The sequence below is a fragment of the Scyliorhinus torazame genome, chromosome 9 (genome assembly GCF_047496885.1).
Source record: "Scyliorhinus torazame isolate Kashiwa2021f chromosome 9, sScyTor2.1, whole genome shotgun sequence".
Lineage (NCBI taxonomy): Eukaryota > Metazoa > Chordata > Chondrichthyes > Carcharhiniformes > Scyliorhinidae > Scyliorhinus > Scyliorhinus torazame.
The window spans coordinates 86,923,389-86,947,124 of NC_092715.1; the positions used below are offsets into that span (position 1 = coordinate 86,923,389).

Genomic DNA, 23,736 nt, shown 5'->3' on the forward strand with positions numbered 1-23,736 from the left:
CCATTCCATGCATGCTACCATTAAATTACCCTGCATTAAATGAGATGCAATGCACATTTCGGCTAACATAACAAGATGCGTTTATGTTCATTTTAGTCTCTGTCAATGATTCAGTTACCATGGTTGTATGGTCCGCTTAAGCTTTTCAGTCACTCTTACTATAAACAGTGACCAAACAACATGCTCCAGACCCTCAAGACATGAATGAGTGACCATCCTTTCCTTTGGTCTCTCAGCATGCATTATAAAGCATCCCAATTCAGCAGAATTGTAATTGCTTTTATTCATCATGTGTTAATTCCACAAATAACTCAAGACATTGAGATGCATGGCTGGTATGAACTCTCATTTGCACACTTGGAGTACCATGCAGAGTTCTGTTCTTGATATAATAATTATATAGAGGCACTGAAGAAAGTGAAAAATGGTTTACAGTAATGATATTGGAACCAGTCAGAACTGTCAGGATATGTTGAACAGAATGGCTTATTTACTCAAAAGGAAAAAAAACTGAGGGCTGATCTAATGAGTAAATGGGATGTTTCCACTTGTGGGGAAATCGAAAATTAGGGATCATTAATATAATCATTAATAAATCCAATAATAATTCAGGAGAAACATATTTACTCAGAGAATGGCGAGAATGTAGAACTTGCTGCCTCATGGAGTCGTTGAATCAAATAATATAGATCCATTTAGGGAGAGACTGAATGCGTACATGAGAGAGAAAGACCCCTCCCACCCGGAATATTTTCTGTTCCAACCTCTTCCAACGGGCAGAAGATACAAAAGTTTGAGAACACGCACCAATAGATTCAAAAACAGCGTCTGCCCCGCTGTTGCCAGATCCCTGAATGCCCTCCTATGAACTGAACTGATCTTTCTACACATCTTCTCTACAGTTGGAGCACTATATTCTATATATCCTCATATGTTTATCATATGTTCTATGTTTTCATATATGAAGCGATCTGCCTGGACTGTACGCAGAACAATACCTTTCACTGTACCTCGTACACATGACAAATCTAAATCTAATCTAAAAATAAATTGAAGGCCATACCAATGGGGTTAGATTAACTAATTTCAGAAGAGGCTCATATGAAGCAAACACTGGCATAAATCAGTTGGGCTGAATTACATATATCTGTACTGTACATACTCTGTAATTTTGGACCCCAGTCAGGTCGGGGGGGGGGAATAAAAAAAGTATTGTTTTTAAAAAGTGCACTTTTTTAAAAAAAACCATCGATTTCAGAAAAATCTGTTGTAAAATCTGGAAAAAATATTAAACCAATCAGCATTTAAATTTTGATGCATAAAACCTGCCAAACGTTTTTTTTTTTTGGGAAATATTTCTCAGAGCATGTATGACTGGTTAACCGAAGAAATGTGCGCAACTATGAGTAGAAGAGAAAGTCAAGCATCTGCCACCCATTGATACATAAATAATGACTTGGAATCCAGCGAGGCCCAAATTAACTCTCATCTTGCCCAGTGCAACAAAATTCAACAAAAACAACCTCTTGTTATCCAGGCTGAGGCAAAATGTTGTTCTTCTCACCTCATCCTCATTCTTTCCCCACCTCATAACTTTCCTGAAATTTGTTTTGTCAAGCTTTTCCTTTCTGAAATTTGTTTTGTCTAGCTCTTTCCTTTCTAAATTCTCTTCCGTTGTCTCTCCCTCATTCCTCCTTCCCCACCCCCTTGCAATCTCCAGTTTAAGGGCTGAATGCCAGCTGCTTCATTTTTAATTTCACATCTGTATTGATTATTGTCTTATTTACCTAGAAATAATGAAAGCTCCTGGCAGAGTCTCCATTATTCATTTTTTGCTAGTCCTCGTGCTTGCACAAACTGGATGCTGCTGGATTTTGTCTGAGATTGCAGGAGCACGCTAGAAAGTGCCCAGTCAATTGATTGAAGTTGCTTTTGATTAGCTGGCTGAATAATTTTAACTATTAGCGTGCTACAGAAGAATTTATTAATCGTGTCACACTTTAGGCTTTGTAAATTAGTATACTCATTAAACAATTATTTCTGTTTCTCAAGAAACAGTAGCAGTTCCTCCTCCAAATTTAATTTAAAAGTGAGATGGCCCACTGAAAAGCTAAGCTGTGCAGCCAGCAAAATTTTGAATTAATGTAGTGTTCCTAGAGTGGCAATAGTCCCAATTTTGGAAGGGGGAAACTGGATACCTAGCCAAGGAGAGGGAAATGCAAAGACTGAGAGATGAATTATGCCAGTGTGGCTTCAATGCTGGGATGAAGGATGGAGTTTGCACAAGAGCCCAGTGTCAGAAGAATAGTGAGTTTAGGTGTAATGTATGAGGTTACAAGAACGCGAAGAGTGTGTCCATGGAGGGATTTTAAGATGTGAATGAGCGTTTTAACCTGTTCATCCATTACCCCAGTGCTTCAACATATGTTAATAAGGACAGGAGTAATGGATGTATAGGATAAAGTGCAGAATAGGACGGAACTATGCAACTTTGGTTGAGCTGTAGTTTTATAAAGGATGAGGTATAGAAGGCTGGACTGGAGATCTTCGGAATTGTTGATTCTAGTGGTGACTAACTGCAAGAATTGATGGTGGGAGTTGGCAGTAAGGGTGGAGGTCGATGATATAACAGTGAAAATAGATGGTCTTTGTGATGTCAAGGATATTTGGTCTGAAATTGAACTCGGTGTTAAATAAATTATACATTTGTAAACATTCTACCAATATGTTGCATTTTGATTTGTTTATTAACTTCACTTTTGTTTTGTAGCTTATTCTTCAGAAAGAGTTCCATGTGATATATGCCTTATCCCATGTGTGTGGCCAGGATCGCACATTACTGGCCAGTATTCTACTGAGAATTTTTCGGCATGAGAAGCTTGAATCACTGTTACTACAAATACTCAACGACAGGGAAATTAACGTGGAAGGTAGGCCTATTATATCTAAATCAGTAACCTATTCCCTTTAGGTTGTTTATTGAATTAAATACATTTTTAATGTAAATTTATTTGGGCTGGAAAGCACTGAGACACTTTCTTATATTTGAAGTGTTCTATATAAAGAAAATGCCAGTTGAGTGATTTTGACTTTAAGCTTAGTTTCCGCTATTGGTTTTTCATCAATTTTTAATGGCTAAATCCCAAAAGAACAAAATTGCACGGTGCAGTTGCCGCTCCATAGTTATTTTCTAAAGATTTGAGCAAGTGGGCAAATGCATGGCAGATGCAGCATAATGTGGATAAGTGTGAGGTCACCCACTTTGGTAGCAAAAACAGGAAAGCAGATTATTATCTGAATGACTAGATTGAGAGAGGGGAATGTGCAACGAGACCTGGGTGTCCTTGTACTCCAACGCATGCAAGTGCAGCAGTTGGTAAAGAAGGCAAATGGTATGTTGGCCTTCATAGCGAGAGGATTCAAGTACAGGAGCAGGGATGTCTTGCTGCAGTTATACAGGATGTTGGTGACACCATACGTGAAATATTGTGCGCAGTTTTGGTCTCCTTATCTGAGGAAGGATGTTCTTGCTATAGTTGGAGTGCAGCACATGTTTACCAGACTGATTCCTGGGATGGCAGGACTGATCTATGAGGAGAGATAGAGTTGGTTCGGATTATATTCGCTGGAGTTTAGAAGAATGAGGGGGGATCTCATATAAACCTATAAATTTCTAACAGGACCATCATACAGGATAGATGTTCCCAATGATAGGCTAGTCCAGGACCAGTGGGTCACAGTCTAAGGATATGTGGTAAACCATTTAGGACTGAGATGAGAAGAAATTTCTTTGCCCAGAGTGGTAAGCCTGTGGAATCTGCTACCACAGAAAGCCGTTGAGGCCAAAATTGTACATGTTTTCACGAAGGAGTTAGATATAGCTCTCGGGACTAAAGGGGTCAAAGGATATTGGGGAGTTGGGGGTGGTGGTGGTGGAAATAGGTTACTGAGTTGTATGATCAACCATGATCATAATGAAGGTGGACCAGCTCAAGGGGCCGGATGGTCTAACCCCCTATTTTCTATGTTTCTTTTGTGAATGAAGACCATTCTTCAAAAAGAGCAAGTTGCGTTTTGTTTACCTATAAAATTAAATGCTAATGCTAAAATCAATCTCAAACATCCCATAGGCACAATGGAGTGACACAAAATAGAAGAATATACTTCCACATTTTCAAGAGTAGTATTCTTCTTCGCAGATGGTCCAGTTTGATGCTATATTAAGGACTGACATGGATAGTTCAGAGATTCTGATTGAAGCCTGAAGTGTTACAGCAAATCTTTTACTATCTGCTGCTTCTGGAATTTTGATCTGACCTGTTAGGCTGCATTTTTTGGACTTTGCTGAGGAATTGCAGTTACAACATTTACAAGTGGCACCGACTGGCTCAGTGGACCATTCTTAGATTGTAATGAAAGAGGAGAATTTCTCATCGTAGTAACAGCTACCTCATTAACAGTCACAGAAGCACAATACATTGCCTTGGCTGAGGAATTGGAGAGATGTTTTGCCAAATGGCTTGTACTGGACTTTTTAAATTTTATTCTTGGGGTGTGAGTGCCACTAGCAAGATGAACATTTATTGCCCATCCTTAATTACCCTTGAGAAGGTGATGATGAATCATCGAGTACATTTAGTGTAGGTACAAACACCAGGAATTTGACCCAGAGACAGTGAAGGAATGACAATATAGTTTCAAGTCAGGATGTTTTAGGAATGAAATTCGCAGGTGGTGGTTTTCCCATGCTGCCCTTGTCCTTCCAGATTGTAGCAGTCATAAATTTGATAAGTGCAGTCAACGGAACCTTGGTGAGTTGCAGCAATGCATCTTGTAGATAGTGTACACTGCTTCCCCTTGCCGCTAGTAGTGGAGGGAGTTTAAGGTGGTTTGATGGGGCGCTTTATTTTCTTCTACTGGGTGTGGACATTGCTGGCTAGGCCAGCATTTATTGCCTTGAGGTAATTTTGCCCCTCCCTGATGTGTCGCAGTGTCTACAGCTCGAGCTCCAACTCAGTTACTCGGATCCGAAGCTCCTCAAGCCATAGACACTTATTTCAGATGTGCTTGCCCTTAACCGCACCAGCATCCAGGAGCTCCCATATTCTGCAGTTGCAAACCACCACCTGCCCTGCCATCTCTATTATGTGTAAATTTAATTTTCTTAATTCTAGTTTATAAACACTGCTACTCCCAATAACCTTTACTATACTGGTAAACTTTGCTACAACTAATAAAGCTTTACTATTGCCAGATGCAATCAATTACATGAGTTTTATAACTGTATGAGCAAAATACAACAGAATTCGGCAAGAGCTGGAGAATGTGGATGGGGCGCAGCTGTTTGAGGGTAAATCCACATTTGATATGTGGGAGTCTTTTAAAGACCAGCTGATTAGAGTGCAGGACAGGCATGTCTCTGCAAAAATGAAGGACAGAAATGGCAAGATTAGGGAACCATGGATGATGGGGGAAATTGTGAGACTGGTCAAAAAGAATAAGGAAGCATACATTAGGTCTAGTCAACTAAAAACAGACAAAGCTTTTGAAGAATTTAGGAAAAGTAGGAGCAAACTCAAACGGGGAGTTAGGAGGGCTAAAAGAGGCCATGAAATGTCATTGGCAAGCGGGGTCAAGAAAAATCCCAAGGCCTTTTATACATATATAAGGAGCAAGAGGGTAGCTAGGGAAAAAGTAGGCCCACTTGAGGGCAAAGGAATTGGGTGAGATCCTTAATGAGTACTTTGCACCGGTGTTCATCAAGGACAAGGACATGACGGATGTTGAGGTTAGGGATGGGTATGTGACTACTCTAGGACATGTCAGCGTAATGAAGGAGGAAACGTTGGATATCTTAAAATGCAGTAAAATAGACAAATCCCCTGGGCCGGATGGGTTATATCCCAGGTTACTGTGGGAGGCAAGAGAGGAAATAGCTGGGGCCTTAACAGATATCTTTGCATCATCTTTGACCACAGACGAGGTTCCAGAGGACTGGAGAATAGCCAATGTTGTCCCTTTGTTTAAGAAGGGAAACGGGGAAAATCCTGGTAATTAAAGGCCAGTGAGCCTCATGTGGGGAAGCTGTTGGAGAATGTACTGAGGGACAGAATTTATTCACATATGGAAGCGAATGGACTTGTTAGTGACAGGCAACATGGTTTTGTACAGGGAGGGTCATGTCTTACCAACTTTATAGAGTTTTTGAGGAGGTGACAAAATTAATTGATGAGGGAAAAGCTGTGGATGTCCTCTACATGGACTTTAGTAAGGTGTTTGACAAAGTCCCTCATGGCAGACTGGTACAAAAGGTAAAGTCGCAAGGGATTCGGGGTGTGCCAGCTAGATGGATAAAGAATTGGCTTGGCAACAGGAGACAGAGGGCCCGATTCTCCCCAAAATTTCCAAGTTAATTTGTGCGGGCTTTTCAGGAAGTTTACTGCTGATGAGTTCCCCACTGCTATTCAATGACACTTAGTCACTTTTTTGGGCCTTGGGGAGTTTCTCACCGGTTTAAATAAATAAAATAAATAAATAATCTTTATTGTCACAAGTAGGCTTACACTAACACTGCAATGAAGTTACTGTGAAAAGCTCCTCGTCGCCACATTCCGGCGCCTGTTCGGGTACACCGAGGGAGAATTCAGAATTCAGCCCAGACTTCGAAAAAAAATTTAGCACTGGGGAGATGAACTCCGAGATCGGGCCGCCACTTTGAAAGGATGCCCCGATCTCTAAGTGAGCTTGTGGGTCCCCCACCCATGGGCAATGTCACCCCCCACACACATGGACACTACCCCTCACCTCCCAAGTGAGGACACCCTGCTGTGGGGTCCCTGGGGGTGCCCCCTCCTCAGCCCTCCCCAAGCCCCCTTACAGCACCCCCTTCCTTCTAGGACCCCCCCCCCCCCCCCATCACCCAGCCAACTTCCCGGAGGCCCGTACTTACCTGCCCTGCACTCCCCCACGCTTCAAACGCTCCCTCCACCCTTATTTTTTGGGCATGGCCCCCCTTGCCCCTGACCCTTGGCAATGCCACCCTGACACTTGGGCAACCTTGCACTGCCGCTGTGGCACACAGGCAGTGCTCCTGCTGGCTTAGCAGTGCCATCCAGCCACCTAAGCAGGGTGGCAGTGCCAAGATGCCAGCTGGGCAGTGCCTACATGCCCGCATTCCAGGGGGAGGGCAAGGGAGCCACCCTGCACTTACCCTCACCACAATGGGGTCTCCGGTGGCCCTGGGTCTGGGACCTCTTTTTGCCAGCTCCCGAGCACGGCCAGTTCATGTCCCCGAAACCAGCAAGACATTCAATAAATTTCATATAATCACTTCTTTTGAATGTAATTCTATTCAAAGAAATATCTGTGGCAAGAATATCTTGATCTAAATAAAACTGGGGAAACAAAATTCTTTAAACAAAAAAGTGGGCAGCATGGTAGCATAGTGGTTAGCACTGTGGCCTCACAGCACCAGGGTCCCAGGTTCGATTCTCTGATGGGTCACTGTCTGTGCGGAGTCTGCACGTTCTCCCCGTGTCTGTGTGGGTTTCTTCCAGGTGCTCCGGTTTCCTCCCACAGTCCAATGACGTGCAGGTTAGGTGGATTGGGCATGCTAAATTGCCCTTAGTGTCCAAAAAAGGTTAGGGGGGACTATTGGGTTAGGGGGATAGGGTGGAAGTGAGGGCTTAAGTGGGTCGGTGCAGACTCTATGGGCCGAATGGCCTCCTTCTGCACTGTATGTTCTATATTCTTAAACACAAGAAAGAGCTACAATGGAGGGATTTGGGGGGCGCAATTCTCCCATCGGGAGTCTTAAGTGCTGACACCGGAGTGAAAATCGGAGTGTTTCACTCTGGCATCGGAGCCCGCTCCCAGCCCCCTATTCTCCCGCCCCCGGGAGCTAGGAGCGGCGTTGCGTCATTTATGCGCGCCGGGCCTTGGTCCCACGAAAAAGCGGCGCCGTGTAAATGACGCGACGGCATTCCCGTTGCCGTCCTCCCCGAGGCCGCCCCGCAAGAAGATGTCGGATGGATCTTGCGGCGGAGCGGAGGAAAGGAGGTCCTCCTTCAGAGAGGCCGGCCCGCCGATCGTTGCAAACGGTGAGCGGCGATTCTCCCAGCGGCCAGCCGTGAATCTCACCGCGCCGGTCTGGGGGGGTGGTAGAATCACGTCGGGGCGGCGTGGCGGGACACGTGTGGCACCCCGGTGATTCTCCCACCCGGCGTGGGGGTGGGGAGAATTCCGCCCGGGGTCTTTCTGGGGAATTAACTTTAATGTATCGAATGGCCTTCCTCATCTGTGAATGCCTTGTGCCATCAAGGATGCAATTGTCAACAAGGTGTTTTTTGCCCAAGTCACTTTCAGGTTCTTAATACAAGGCAAATTAGTATATCTAGACAGCCAGCCTTGTATGAATATTGTTGGGAGTTACAGCGCTTTAACAACAGCGGGTGCAGTTTATGATTAGAAGCTCTAAGCTGGAAAGTTTCATGTCAAACTGGATGTCAAAAATCCATTGCAGCAATAAAAATTATTTATTTCAAAAACCATTTTCGCACAATGTAATAACAAAAGTGTTCATTATTGAGGTTGAAGGTTTGGCGATGTTTACCTTTCAAAATCAAATGGAAAAGTTCAGTGCATGTTCCCACACTCATCTCCCCTGCTCTGTGCTTCCAGGGTCTAGAATTGCCAATAAGTGACATCTACATTCTTAAAATTTATTTGTGACTTTTTCTTCAGAGGAATCCACCACACTCTTCCGTGCCACAACCTTAGCAAGCACACTTATGGAACAATATATGAAATCAACAGCAACCCCATTTATCCATCATGCTCTGAAAGAAACCATCCTAAAGATAATGGAGAGTAAGCAGTCATGTGAGGTAAGGTACTGGAGTGCAGCGAAGATTGCAGCAACAAGGACTAAACCAATATATTTATGGGGGCATTAATATTACAATTTAATTATCCATGAGGAGCATTTTTCATCAATTGTAGTTTATATCTAGAGTCAAATTATGCTAAGAGGAGGAAATCTCCACACCATTCCATTTTTTGATGATTTGATTTGATTTATTGTCATATGTACCGAAGTACTGTGAAAAGTATTTTTCTGCGGCCGAGGGAACGTACACAGTACGTACGTAGTAGACAAAAGAATAATTAACAGAGAACATTGACAAATGGTACATCAACAAACAGTGATTGATTACAGTGCGGAACAAGGGGCCAAACAAAGCAAATACATGAGCAAGAGCAGCATAGGGTGTCGTGAATAGTATTCTTCAAGGGAACAGATCAGTCCGAGGGGGAGTCGTTGAGGAGTCTTGTAGCTGTGGGGAAGAAGCTGTTCCTATGTCTGGATGTGCGGGTCTTCAGACTTCTGTACCTTCTGACTGATGGGAGGGTCTGGAAGAAGGCAATGCCTGGGTGGGAGGGGTCTCTGATAATGCCGTCTGCCTTCCTGAGGCAGCGGGAGGCGTTTACAGAATCAATGTGGGGGTGGCAAAATTGTGTGATGCATTGGGCTGAGTTCACCACATTCTGCAGTTTCTTGCGATCTTGGACCGAGCAGCTGCCATACCAGGCTGTGATGCAGCCGAATAGGATGTTCTCTATCGCACATCTGTAGAAGTTTGTGAGAGTCGATGCAGACATGCCAAATTTCTTTAGCTTCCGTACGAAATAGAGAGGTTGTTGGGCTTTCGTGACTTGCATCAACGTGAGTGGACAAGGACATAGAATCATAGAACTTACCATAAGACATAGGAGCGGAAGTAAGGCCATTCGGCCCATTGAGTCCACTCCACCATTCAATCATGGCTGATTTCAACTCCATTTACCCGCTCTCTACATAGCCCTTAATTCCTCGAGAAAATCAAGAATTTATCAACTTCTGTCTTAAAGACACTCAACGTCCCGGCCTCCACCACCCTCTGTGGCAATGAATTCCACAGACCCACCACTCACTGGCTGAAGAAATTTCTCCTCGTCTCTGTTCTAAAGTGACTCCCTTTTATTCGAAGGCTGTGCCCCCGGGTCCTAGTCTCCCCTGCTAATGGAAACAACTTCTCTATGTCCACCCTATCTAAGCCATTCATTTACAGTGCAGAAGGAGGCCATTCGCCCCATAGAGTCTGCACCGGCTCTTTGAAAGAGCACCCTACCTAAGCCCACACCTCCACCCTATCCCCATAACCCAGTAACCCCACCCAACACTAAGGGCAATTTTAGACACTACAGACTGACTGTTGGTGATGGTGGCCCCCAGGAACTTAAAGCTATCAACCATCTCCACTTCGGAACCATTGATGATGGGAGTGTGTGTCGTGCTATTTCCTATCCTATCGAGGATAAGTGAAGCATGATATCAAAATCACTAGTATAAAATGACCAGAAAATGTCTTGATCTCCTGGACATTTTATTACTCTAAGCCTCAATATTAAATTGTTGCAAATATTGTCATTATGCACACCATGTAAACATTTTGAATGTAATTAAGATCAGTAAAGAGCTGGACAGTAATATTCTTGTTTAACATGACAGGGAAACATAAATCCTTGACTGAAAGCTTAGGAGGTAATTTTATGGAGCCCACAAAAGTGGGAACCATGGCAAGGTGCAAAATCTCAATTTCCCAACCACTCATTTAGATGCAGCAATAAAATTGTGGTGAGTTGAGCCTCACACCAGTCTGTGGCAAGTTCATACTTTTAATACATTTGCATTCCATGAATACTCATTAGCATAAACCTTTTTTAATTCAGTCCTACCTTCAGGATACAACACTAGCAAGCGTGAGCCAGTGGTGAGTGATAATGGGGGGAATGGTTGAGGGCTTGGAGGAGTGCAACAGGGATCCAGGGAAGGAATGTATGGTGTCAGGGGCAAGCAGGAGTGAACTGGGAAAGGCCTGGTCTGTTGGGTGTGGTAGGAACGGGGGGTGGGAGGAAGAATGGTTAGTGGGAACAGTCAGTCAAGGTAAGAAACTGAGGGGCCTAAAGGACAGTGTGAGTAAGGACAGTGTGAGTACTGACCAAATGTCCATCCATCTTAGGGTGTTGACTGACAGAATCCTTTAAAGAGTTTTGAATTCACCTACATTTCATTTATCTCCATTATCATACATCACCAATGTATAGAAGGCATGAGCCCGCAAATTCAGCCATATTCTCTTGGACACTAACATAACATTCAATAAAGTGTGTATAAAAATACAACTTTGTTTCTTCCACAATAAAGGAAGTGTCCTTTTAACCAGTGCATGGCAACTAATGCATGCAGGTACATTTAGCTCTCCAGCTAAGCTGGTCATAAATGAAGCTTGATAATAGGGCTTCTGGCTCAAATCCAAAGCCAACTCAAGCAATAACAGTGATACACACGTGACTAATGTGAAACTATGTACTGTGAAATATTAACAAGTGAAATTTCGGGCGCGATTTTACAGCCACGCTGCGCCCGAAAAGCAACTCGCCACGGCACAGCGTGGCCGATAGAAACCTTGAGACCCAGCTCCCGGGATCTACCCGGCTCGCAACGCCTCATGCAATCTTGCGAGACATTGCGATGTAAATCCTGCCCACACTTTTTAGGAACTCTGCATATTAAAGCAAGAAAGCTAGTCTCCATTTAATGTGCAAATTCCCGAGGCGTGGGATCTATCTCCTTCATCTCAGAGACCTCGGGTGAGCGCTGTTCAGTACTGGTCTCCCCAAACGGGGACCCGATGTAACGCCATTCGTAGGGGACTCCCAGAGGATCGAAGGCCCCAGATATGTTCCCTTTTGGGACCTGGGTGGCAGCCTAGCACTGCCAAGCTGCAGGTGGCACTGCCAGCTGTCAAGGACACTGCCAGGGTGCCAGCCTGGCACTGCCAAAGTGCCAAGCAGGCATTTATTTTGCACGGTGGTGAACAGGTCTTGTTTTGGGAGGGGGAGACCGGGGACTCTCCCATAGTGTGTTGGGGTGGGGTGATCGGGGGACAGAAATGGCGCCCCGATCTCTCGCTGCACTGAGGAGTTCTGGCGAGTGGAACGCCTCAGTGCACAAAATGGGGCTATGTGCGTCCTCGGCTGCACGTTCTTGGCTGAGGCGCCCTATCTAATGCGAGTGCTATTTTATAACGTTGTGTTTCTCGGCGCTGCGATCGCCAGGAAACACGTGGCTAAATGCACTCGCTATGGCACTTTGTTCTCATTTAGTTAAATCCCGACTTAAATTTTGAAAACACCCATGCTCCTTTGTGCTCTCAAATCTTATGTTAATGGCAAGCCACCACTTGAAATGGCAAAAAGCAGAGAGCGGAAATGCATAGACTTCGGTTCTGCCATCAGAAACTGCACAATGTCGTCAAAATTCACTCCCAAGTGTGAATTACACACCCTAAAGGTAAACTGGAGGTATACAAAGATAGATTGTGGTCTTTATTTTTGATCTTTAGTGTCTACTTCCGGTTTTATTTTAAAAAAAATACTTTTTCTGAGTTACAAAGCCAGGGCTCAGAGTGTGGACAGGGGCGAACCCCTAATCCAGCTCCTTGCCTGCTCCAAAAACCAATTCAAATTCAAATTGAATCCAATTTATGGTCCCCACAAGAGAGACATACCAGATCTGAGCCAAAAGGCAGAGCAGATACAACACTTGATCTTAGCCAAAGGTTTTACTTTAAATCACTGGAAATCAAAAATCAATGGAGGTATTACCCCCAAGGTTGTGGCAGTGCATCAGAAGCATTTTGTGTAAAATCACCTTTCCAAAAATATTGATTGGAGATGGACTCCTAACTTATCACGATAATCGAGGAATGGATCAAACTTATTTAATTTTATATTTAATCCAAAACGTGCTAATAATGCAGAGATTTCCTGTGGACAAATTAGTAAGGATTATGGAGAATAAGTTTTCACTGAATCCAATCATAGCCTGTTGACATTTTTGTGATGGCCAGAAAAAATAAAGTTTTGTCCAATTTCTTTTTCATATGTACAGCATTAATGCATTATTTAGAGACCGTCTTGTTTCCTAAAAGTTTGCCTATTTCAATAATGTCACATCAATTGAAAAACATAATCAAATAAGCCTCTGATTTACAGCTAAATCCCTCCAAGCTTGAAAAAAATGAAGATGTGAACACTAATCTGGCACACCTATTAGCTCTCCTCTCAGAATTGGTGGAAAGGATTTTCATGGCTGCAGAAGAACTGCCTCAGTGAGTAACAAATTATGTAGCTATAGATTGTGAACCAAAAAAATCTAGATCTCAAATTTGTTTGTACACTGTTAGAATGATCATGTTGAATGGGGCAGTGTGTGATTTCTCCAACCATCCAGAAAGGGAGGGAGGAGTTAGGTAAGAAACGCAAAGCCTGTAATTTTATGTAGCTTGAGAGAGAAGTGAAAAAGAAATCAAAGTTTTATAGTTGCTAAATTGTTTCAATCATTACCAGTTATCATTAAGAATACTCTTATATAAACAGCCATGTTCTTGCATTCCTTCCACCATGCACAACCTCAATTTCCCCTTGAATAAGCCATCTGCTGCTCTTCTGTGCCTGTCAGTATTCTCAAATACACTTTACACTTCATATTTATTTACTGAATTACACAGTTCAAACTCCATATGCTTTCTGTTGTAAGGACAGCTCACTTTCATCTCAGTAACATTGCCCATGTATGCTCCTGCATCAGTCCGCCTGCTGCTTAAGCCACCATCTTTACCTTTACCATCTCCACTGCTTGCTTGGCCAGCCTTCCATCCTCCTATAAAATTTAGCCTGGGAGTCACAGATTACACAAAAATGGGGCTCGAGCATTGGAGATGTAAGTAATTTTAATGCAGTTTATTCAGTTTAAATATGATACATCAACTAGGTGGACAGTAAAAACTGAGACCTGTGACAGGTGAGAATCGTTTACTGATCCCAGATGACAAATGACGCGGAGTGCTAGTCCCTCTAGTTAGTGGTGGCAGGCTTTTCTGTTCTCAGCCTCTTGAGCTAACTGATGTGTGAGGAAGCTCTCTCCATGTTCCTCAATCCAACAAGGGCTGAACCCTTCCCTCTCGAATACCTGTTTATAATTCCTTATTTTATTGGTTGTTGGTTATCCCATGCCAATCACTTGTTTGATCCCATTTATTCAATCAGTGGTAGGTACCCAAGGTGAAAGCTTCCCCTGTCCATCACTCTGCTTTGAGGTCACCTGGCAGCTTCTTCTTCCAGCCATTAGTCTAGATAAGTGGGCGTAAGACTCCATCTTATCAACTCTGGAATGCCTATATGGAGGCCTGTGTCAGGAAGAGTCATGAGACCATGACATAATCCTCTGGAGAGCATCATTCTCCTTGGCTATTATCTCTGTCCCTGCCTACTAACAAATTGCTTTTGAAGAGAAAGTGAGCAAGAGAAAAATAACCTTTTGCTCGGAGTTCACAATTCTATGCCTGCAAATTGTATAAGAGTCTTAAAACTACCATTTCTTAGTTTCCCACCTTGTGATGGAAAATATCTTTATTGACTTATCATAACTGATATTTGGTTATTTCTAATCTTCAAGTTTATTTCCATAATTTCCTGATTCCATACCATAGATAACGTACTAAAGTTACTAGAATATCAATACCAACCCCTCAGCGATTACCAAAAACAAGGTCAGCAACCTTAACCAGGGAATTTGACTTATCATTATAGATCAACTCAAATCAGCCATGCTCTCCTAGATTTGAATTCTCTGCACCATTTCTTTGTTTTGTTGGACCATCTTAACCAGATGTTTTTCTGATGTGCTGGTTCTATCCAGGATTAATTTAATGTTCAAGGACAATGAGGAAATTGGGTGACCAAACTGGGATACAACCTGGACAGCTTTGTTGTGCAGAGAGATAGATTTCAGTCCTATGATATTCTGCATGGATATGGGAACGGGAGATTACTTCCTATCATTGTAATTTCAGTGGGCTTAAAACAAGATCATTTTGAAGTGAACATAACTATTTTCATGTTTCATTGTACTGCCGTTGCTTATAATGCAATAGGTCCTCATCTGAAGTTATATGTATTTTTCTTCCCACTTCTGGACACTTATCTGGGTGAGTGATTCTGGATCCAGGATGAAGCAAATGAGCATGCTGTTCCAGATTCCTAACATCACAATGGCACAGTTAAGCTCCTCCTCTGCCAGAGCATCACTGTCAGGCTATCTCAGGTCTGACATTGGATGATCCAAGTTTGAGGGATGGACTATATATGATGCATGGACACCCTGGTCCAAAGTCCACATGAACTCTACCTTGAACACTTCCCATTCTCCTCCAATTGCCGGCCTTGCCAGTGATGCCCATATCCCATGAAAGAAGAAAGAAAAAAAAGATTGGGGTAGGAATATTAGCAGGAATGCTGTCTGGAATTGGGTTCATATAGAGAATGTGGAAAGGACAATGAAGAAATAACTAAAAGAACTTCTCTCTGACACAAAGAGGGACAGGATGTAATTTAGGAGCAAATTAAAAGAACAGTTAATATGACCATTAAAGACTGCAGCAGTCCAAGAAGACAGCCCACCACCACCTTCTGAAGGGCAATTAGGGATGAGAAATAAATGCTGGCCTAGCCAGTTATGCCCACATTCCATAACTGAATACGAATAAAAAATAAGGTGGAAGGCCGAAAATAATATATCTAAAGCTATTGTCTGCTCCAACTACAGAAGTTGCCACTCAGTGGTTGGTCAGCTGTGTGTGATCAGTTCTTCAATGGTTAACTTTTAACTGTTGGTATGCTGACAAAGGTTCCACTTACAGAAGGGTTCTATGGTTAGAACTGTTTCCAACCCATGTAAAAAGTTGAAACCAAACTACCAGATTCCCATTCCTTGCATATTATCAGGCTTGCCCGAAGGTAACGTAGTTCTTGTGTTAGCTACATTACTGTCCAACTGAGGATCTGTTTTCCTCATAGCCAGTTTTACAAAATTAGCAAATGTCCCATTATGCACATGCTTTCGAAAAAGCATGACTTGTCATTTAAACACTAGCTGCAGCGAACATAGGCCAAAAATCCGTAAGACCCTTTTCTACAGCAAGCATACAACTCCTAACACTTTATACTTCTCGTACCTCTTTTATAAGACGATAAGGCATAATGTTACGACACCCTTGGCTCGTGTACGGTCAGTTCCAGCCCCAGAGTCACAACACAAGTTAATTAATCAATAATTCTTATAAAAATACCAAAAGTCTTTGGCCCTTGGCTGCCCAATAATAACAGTCACCAGGTTTGTAAGTTTAAACACAATTACTGTTTATTTATAACATGAACTATCATGGAATATGCAGTAAATTCAACTGGTTAACAACAAGCTAATGCCTACTACCCACATTAACTGTCCCAAGTTCTACCCATATGCACAAGACAGAAAAATACAGAGGGGTGGAAAGGCGTAAAAAATAATAAGAATGAAAGTTAAAAGTTAACAGTCTTTGCTTCAGATGGTGTTTCTTTAGTTCTTCACAGCAAGCTTGCTGATTAAGGTCTCTGGTGTACAGCCGGTAATGGTCTTCTTATCGAGTCATTCATGCAGGGTCCCTGTAGTTTAGAAAATGGAGTACTCACAGGCAGCAGGCTTTCTGGAGAGAGACCTTGGGCGAAATTCTCCAGTATCGGCGCGATGTCCGCCGACCGGCGCCATAAACGGCGCTAATCAGTCCGGCATTGCGTCGCCCCAAAGGTGCGGAATCCTCCGCATCTTGGGGGACCGAGCCCTAACCTTGAGGGGCTACGCCCACGCCGGACTGATTTCCGCCCCGCCAGCTGGCGGAAGAGACCTTTGGTGCCCCGCCAGCTGGCGCGGAAATGACATCTCAGGGCGGCGCATGCGCGGGGGCGTTAGCGGCCGCTCACGGCATCCCCGTGCATGCGCTGTGGAGGGAGTCTCTTCCGCCTCCGCCATGGTGGAGACCGTGGCGAAGGCGGAAGGAAAAGAGTGCCCCCACGGCACAGGCCCGCCCGCGGATCGGTGGGCCCCGATCGCGGGCTAAGCCACCGCGGGGGCACCCCCTGGTGCCAGATCGTCCCGCGCCTCCCCCCACCCCCCTCAGGATCCCGGAGCCCGTCCGCGTCACCTAGTCCCGCCGGTAAGAGAGGAGGGTTAATCCACGCCGGCGGGACAGGCATCCTAGCAGCGGGACTTCGGCCCATCCGGGCAGGAGAATCGCGGGGGGGGGGGCCGCTAACCGGCGCGGCGCGATTCCCGCCCCCGCCGAATCTCCGGTGCTGGAGAATTCGGCAACCGGCACGTGCGGGCTTCACGCCAGCCCCCGGCGATTCTCTGACCCGGTGGGGGATCGGAGAATCTCGCCCCTGATTTCTCATCAAACATTAGTTCAATCACATTCTGGTCTCTATGTAGAGAGAGTTATTCGCTTCTGCCTTTGGCTGCTAAGGAGAGAGAGTTGGTCAATTCTGGACACTGCCTGTAATTAGATTCATCCAGGCTCGTACCAGTTCAGAAACACAGCCCTTCTGGAGAAAAACGGAGAGGGGAGGATAGCAGATCCTTTCCTGGGGCTGCCAAGATCAAAACTGAAACAAAACTTCACCCTTGGAGCTCTGAAAAATATTCCAGTGGGGTCACATCCAATCACCACTTATTGTTGGGCAGAGCACAGAGTTTTGGATCAATTCATTGGCCACTAGCAACTCAATCAGACTGAGTCCTCACTGATGCCAGTGGGTCTGCAATCACCAGTTTAAACCAGCACAGCCTTCCGGATTCCTCTGTTTGAATTAAAGGTACAGGCTCATTACAGGTTCTTGTCTTAAAAGTGGCATATCCTTTGATCATCCGTAGGTCAAATGTACAACAGCAAAATAAAAGAAATGGGAAATAAGAGAATAAACTGGGAAATAGGAAGGGCCCTTACAATTGTATCTGGAATCTGGACCAGATAAGTGACAGGGCTATCTCTATCCACTATTGGGTTGGATCCCATTCAATTGGGTTCCAAAATATGTTCTTTCTTTGAATAATTTGTGACCATAACTACCACTTTCATTTGATACTCTTTGTCATTTTACCACTGATTTTTCCCGGTATGAAGGGCCAAAAACTCATTTATCGTTTGAATGCTTTCACCATCAACTTTAACCATTTCTGATTGTATAAGATGGTCTTCATATTGACAACATGACACTTCAGGGAAGCTTTTACAGTAACTTCAGTGTCTTATGAAAATTAATCTTAAACTGCATGTTGTACACCACCCGCAATCATTATGGGGGGTGGGGTGGGATATCATCGGTAAAAAACGGCATAAGAGCGCTAAAAAGATTCTGTGCGGACCACAATGCAGAGGGAGAGAGAAAGATAATAATCTCCTAGAAAGCCATAATTCTGTGTCTGCTAATTCTCTAAGATTCTTAAAGCTGCCATTATTACATCCACCTTCCAAAAATTATTTCAACATATAAAAATCTTGGGCTGGATTCTCCGCTGTCGGGATTCTCCATTGCGACAGCAGCCGGGGATTTCCCGATGGCGTGGGGCTGCCCACAATGGGAAATCCCATTGATCAGTGCGGCGGGACAGAGTATCCCGCCCCTTAGCTTATCTCATATCATTTCCAGCTCACCTATGTCATTACTCACCTTCATAGCTCCCAAACTTAATTTAAACAATAACAACCCAGAATATGAGCTTCAAATCATATGTATGCTTTGTAAAGGCAAATTGTATTGGCATCGACCTTTTGGGATAATTAACAGAAAATTGAATGAGAGAAATTTGATCAGTTATCTATTAATTAGATATTTGTCAACACTTCCTGATGGGCCTTGAACTGAATGGCTTGCTAGGCCATTTCAGTGGGGGGCAGTTAAGTGTCAACTGCATCGCTGTGTGGATCTGGAATCACATGTAGGCTAGACCAGGTGAGGACGCAGATATCCTTCCCTGAAGGACATTAGTGAACCAGAAGATTGACAATGGTTTCATGATCAGCATTAGACTTTTAATTCCAGATTTTTTTTATTGAATTCTAATTTTTCACCACCTGCATGGTGGGATTCAAACCCAGGACCCAGAGCATTAATCTGAGTCTCTGGATTACTCGTCTAGTGACAATACCACTCCGCCACTGCCTCCCCATGTTGAGTACCCCATAGTGGAAGGAAAGCTCCTCAGTTGTGGAGTTTATGGGACTGACGCCTACAGACAAATCCATCAAACCACATATAACACTGCAGAATCTCTTGACTATGTTGTCCCTGCAATACATGTAGGGGAGGCATGCAATAAGGCAGCCAGGCTACCTTAAGTGCATAACCACACATATGTAGAAAAACAGAAAATTAAAAAGTGCACAGGTCATTCAGTATACGTGCATTAAATAAATAAGCTAAAGTTTCAGGATTAACTTTCAAAATTTCCCAACTAAATTATGCTTTTGTAGCTTTGGCAAAGAGTTCATCCAGACTCGAAACGTTAGCTCCCTTTTCTCTTCACAGATGCTGTCAGACCTGCTGAGGTTGTCTAGTAATTTCTGTTTTTGTTTCAGATTCGAGTATCCACAATTATTTGCTTTTATGCTTCCGTGGTATGTGAAAGATATAAGATTGTAATCTGTGATTTCCCGTATTATGATCCTTTCATTCACAGCTTTAGAGTAAAACAAAACTACTGAAGATGCCAATAAAAACTGAAAATGCTGGAAATACTCTGCAGGTCCAGCATTTCCACCACTCTCAGTCTTTACTTCAGATTTCCAACATCTGCAGTATTCCTATTCTAACTGAAGGGCAGTGTTTTTATGCTACAGTGAGAAAAAAAGAGGCATATTTGTTCTTGTGGTTTTCTTTGATTACTTAGAATAACTCCCACAGTATATCTTTTTTGAAAGAATCATGGCCCAACAGTGAACATTGAGCAATAAGGATTGCAGACAGGAGCCTATGTAACTCGCCTGGGTGAGAAAGGTTTTGTATCCAGTAACTTGATATAGTTTACTCCATTTAGAATAGAAGCACTTACGTTATGACTGTCAACTTCAGCATCCAAATGAAATAGCAGTCTTTGTGCGCAGCAATGTGATAAATCACCAGTCTTCAGAGATGTAAAATGTTATACTTAGATTTTTAATCAAGAGTTTTTTAACTACATACAATCCTTTCAGTAAATTCTTGATATGTTATTCCAATGTATTGTATTTCCACAGGGCTTTAAGATATATTTATGGATGTTTACAAAAATCTGTCCAGAAGAAATGGCCGGAAAATCCCACAATGAGAACCAGAGTTGTGAGGTAAAATATTTTGTAAATTCTTTTTTTGTGATTCACCATTTCAGATGACTATTTTTGTATTGCTGCTTCCTTTGATTACTGGTAGGTTTGCAGCAATAATTTGCATCCTGTTTTGAAAAACAACTTAAATTATAGAATACTGATTGCACTATACAGCATTGATGGGTCTGTAAAAAAACAATGATAAATTGCCATGTGACTTTAGTCGCTACAGAATTGTGATTAACTCTGTAGGATCATATTTATTGCTGCATATGGGCTAAGGACATTGGTCCTGGTTGCATCTCAGCTATATTTTTCTTTAAAATCATTTGAGCAAAAGTAATTAAAGCTCATGATTTGTTATCTTATGGGTATCATTTTTTAAAACCTCAATATTTTTGGTGTTTTAACCTGTGCTTAATTCATTTTCTGGATGTGCATGTCTAACTGTGGTGAAGGTGCTTCTAAAATATGTTAACCTGGTAAAGACACAACTACATATGTCCAAGTAAGCACTGTTCGCGTATTGAATAGGAATGTAACGGTGATGTTGTTGCCATGCACCTGCTGCCCTTGTGCTTCTAGGTGGTGGAGGCGACAGTTTTGGAAGTGCTGCCAAAGCAGCCTTGGCAAATTACTTGTGTGCATTCTGTACAAAGAACAATACAGCACAGGAGCAGGCCCTTCAGCTCTCCATGTCTCCGCCTGTGCGAGCCATGGTACCTGCCTAAACTAAAACCGTATGCACTTACGGAATTACCACCCTATTCATATATTTGTCTAGATGTTCCTTAAATGCTGCTATCTTACCTGCTGCCACCACCTCCACAGGCAGCGCGGACCATATATTTACCACCCTCTGTGTAAAATAACTTGCCTCGCACATCTGTTCTAAACTTTTCCCCACGCACTTTGAACCTATGTCCCCTAATACATGACTCTCTTACTCTAGGAAAGAGCATCTGACTCTCCTACTCTAGGAAAGAGCATCTGACTATGAACTCTGTCCATGCCTGTTATGGGCCAGGATTTAGAGAACCCCAAAGTGTATCATGGAGTTCACCTGACCCACAACTTTTAATAGATTGTGGTATGGGGAGCACACGACCCACTCTACAGGTGTGGTACAGCAGAAATGGAAAAGTATTTTTTAAAGCAAAACAATGTTTATTCTATGAACTCAAGTTAACCTTTTTTAAAACATACAGTGAACATCTTAGCAACAATTAATTCAAATACAATACAACCCCCAAAGAATACAACACTAAGTAATCCTTGAGCTTTCCTTTTAACATCCATAAGACTTAAAACAAAACATTTAACAGACGCACCTCAGGTTTAACTTCACTACTGAGAACAGTTACAACGTTGAATTCAGCAAATGAACATTCATAAGCTTTCAGAGATTCACACTCATCCTGTTGTGATTGCAGCTTCTCCAAAACTAAAATTAAACCAAACCAACCCTGCAGCAAAAAGCCTAAAGCAAAAGTAAAGAGGGGACAGACAGCCAGCTCCACCCACTCTGACATCACTGCAGTAATAAGCACCCATTTCTAAAAGTTACTCTCACTACAGATATTTATATACACACTCATTTATAAACACCCATTTCTTAAAGGTACTCTCACATGACACCTCCCCCCAAGAAAAGAAAATAAACCATCAACTTCAAGATGGTTTCATTTTTCACCTTTTCACTATCCTTTCAGAAATGCACACAGTAAATAAACATTTTCATTTCAAAAAACAACATACGCAAACAGGTATAATAATATAGTCCACTTTTTGTTCTTCCTCCAACTGAAATCCTTCTCGATTGACAGTCTCTTTGAACAAGAAGGTCTCTACACGATCCATCCATTTCTCGATGCTTTGGCATTTCTCTTTAAAGTCAAATACTTCAGTTCAATCTGATTACAGAGTCGCTTGTAATTCGCTAACACAAGAGCATTGGTTATCACAGCTCTCAGGCCGTCAAATGCCTGTTGTAACTCCATTGTCCATTGAGATTTTCGACGTTTCTTCAGCAAGTCCATCAGTGGAGCCACCACGCTACAAAAACTTTTCACACATTTCGATCAAATCCATTCATGCCAAGAAATCACATTATTTCCCTTTGTCTTGAGGGTTTCGGAAACTCCTCAATAACTGTTAGTTTCACATCCCATGTGACCGTTCGACCCTGTCCAATTGTATGGCCAAGGAAAGTGACAGGCTTTTCCAAGTTCACTTTTGGCTATGTTTATCACCAGACCCACTTCCTGAAGTCGATCGAATAACTCCATCAGATGTTTTAAATGTTCTTTCCATGCCTGGCTGAAAATTATCAGATCGTCGATAGAAACCACACAATTGGGTAATCCTGAAACGACTTTGTTATTTTTAAAAATAAATTTAGAGTACCCAATAATTTTTTCCAATTAAGGGACAATTTAGCGTGATCAATGAAATGAAAAATGAAAATCGCTTATTGTCACAAGGAGGCTTCAATGAAGTTACTGTGAAAAGCCCCTAGTCGCCACATTCCGGCGCCTGTTCGAGGAGGCTGTTATGGGAATTGAACCGTGCTGCTGGCCTGCCTTGGTCTGCTTTAAAAGCCAGCCATTTAGCCCAGTGTGCTACCTACCCTGCCTACCTACCTCAGTCCACCTACCTTGCACATCTTTGGGCTGTGGGGGCGAAACACACGCAAACACGGAGAGAATGCAAACTCCACACGGACAGTGACCCAGAGCCGGGATCGAACCTGGGTCCTTGGCGCCGTGAGACTGCAGTGCTACCACTGCGCCATTGTACTGCCCTTCGACTTTGTTAGTTAACCGTTGAAATGTGGCTGAGGTGTTTTTCATGCCAAATGGCATAACTTTGAATTGATATATACCATCTGGAGTCACAAAAGCTGACATCTCCTTCGCCCTTTCGGATAAAGGTACCTGGCAGTAACCTTTAAGTAAATCTAGTTTGGAAATAAAAGCTGATTGTCCCACTTTCTCAATGCAATCCTCCAAATGTGGGATAGGACAAGAGTCCGTTCTTGTAACTGCATTAACCTTTGTAGCGCACAAAGACTCCGTGAGACGAATAGAGTGAAGTCGATGAGGCTTTATTAAGCGTGTCTGTTCCCCCGCAGCTCGATAGTAAACTGGCCTGCGGGGGAAGACTCCGGCTTCTTATACTCCGCCTTCAGGGCGGAGCTAGAGGTCAACGGCCAACCAGGACCCGGGATCTGTCAGCCAATGACATTAGAGCTTCCAGTCCCACATGACCCCCAATACATACTACCACATTCACCCCTTGTCAAAAATGAACCCGGCGGGGTGACGCTTCGTATGGTGGTAAGGGTTTACAGGGCTGGTCCTGGGAGGAAAAAAAAACATTCACAAGGCAATACAGTATTGTACAATTTTGTCCTGTTGCAACTATTTACAGAGGGTATGGGAAGAAAAGCAAA

At 43.2% G+C, this 23,736-nt stretch overlaps 1 protein-coding gene across 1 annotated transcript in view; it reads left to right on the forward strand.

The window, feature by feature from the left end:
* Nucleotides 1–23,736, forward strand: part of LOC140429358 (ras GTPase-activating protein 1-like) — a 374,654-nt gene that overhangs the window by 260,049 nt on the left and 90,869 nt on the right. Inside the window, exons 17-20 of the mRNA XM_072516226.1 lie at nucleotides 2,771–2,930; nucleotides 8,743–8,885; nucleotides 13,099–13,214; nucleotides 20,214–20,300. Of these exons, the coding sequence (XP_072372327.1) occupies nucleotides 2,771–2,930; nucleotides 8,743–8,885; nucleotides 13,099–13,214; nucleotides 20,214–20,300 (506 nt within the window). The remainder of the gene's footprint in view (nucleotides 1–2,770; nucleotides 2,931–8,742; nucleotides 8,886–13,098; nucleotides 13,215–20,213; nucleotides 20,301–23,736) is intronic.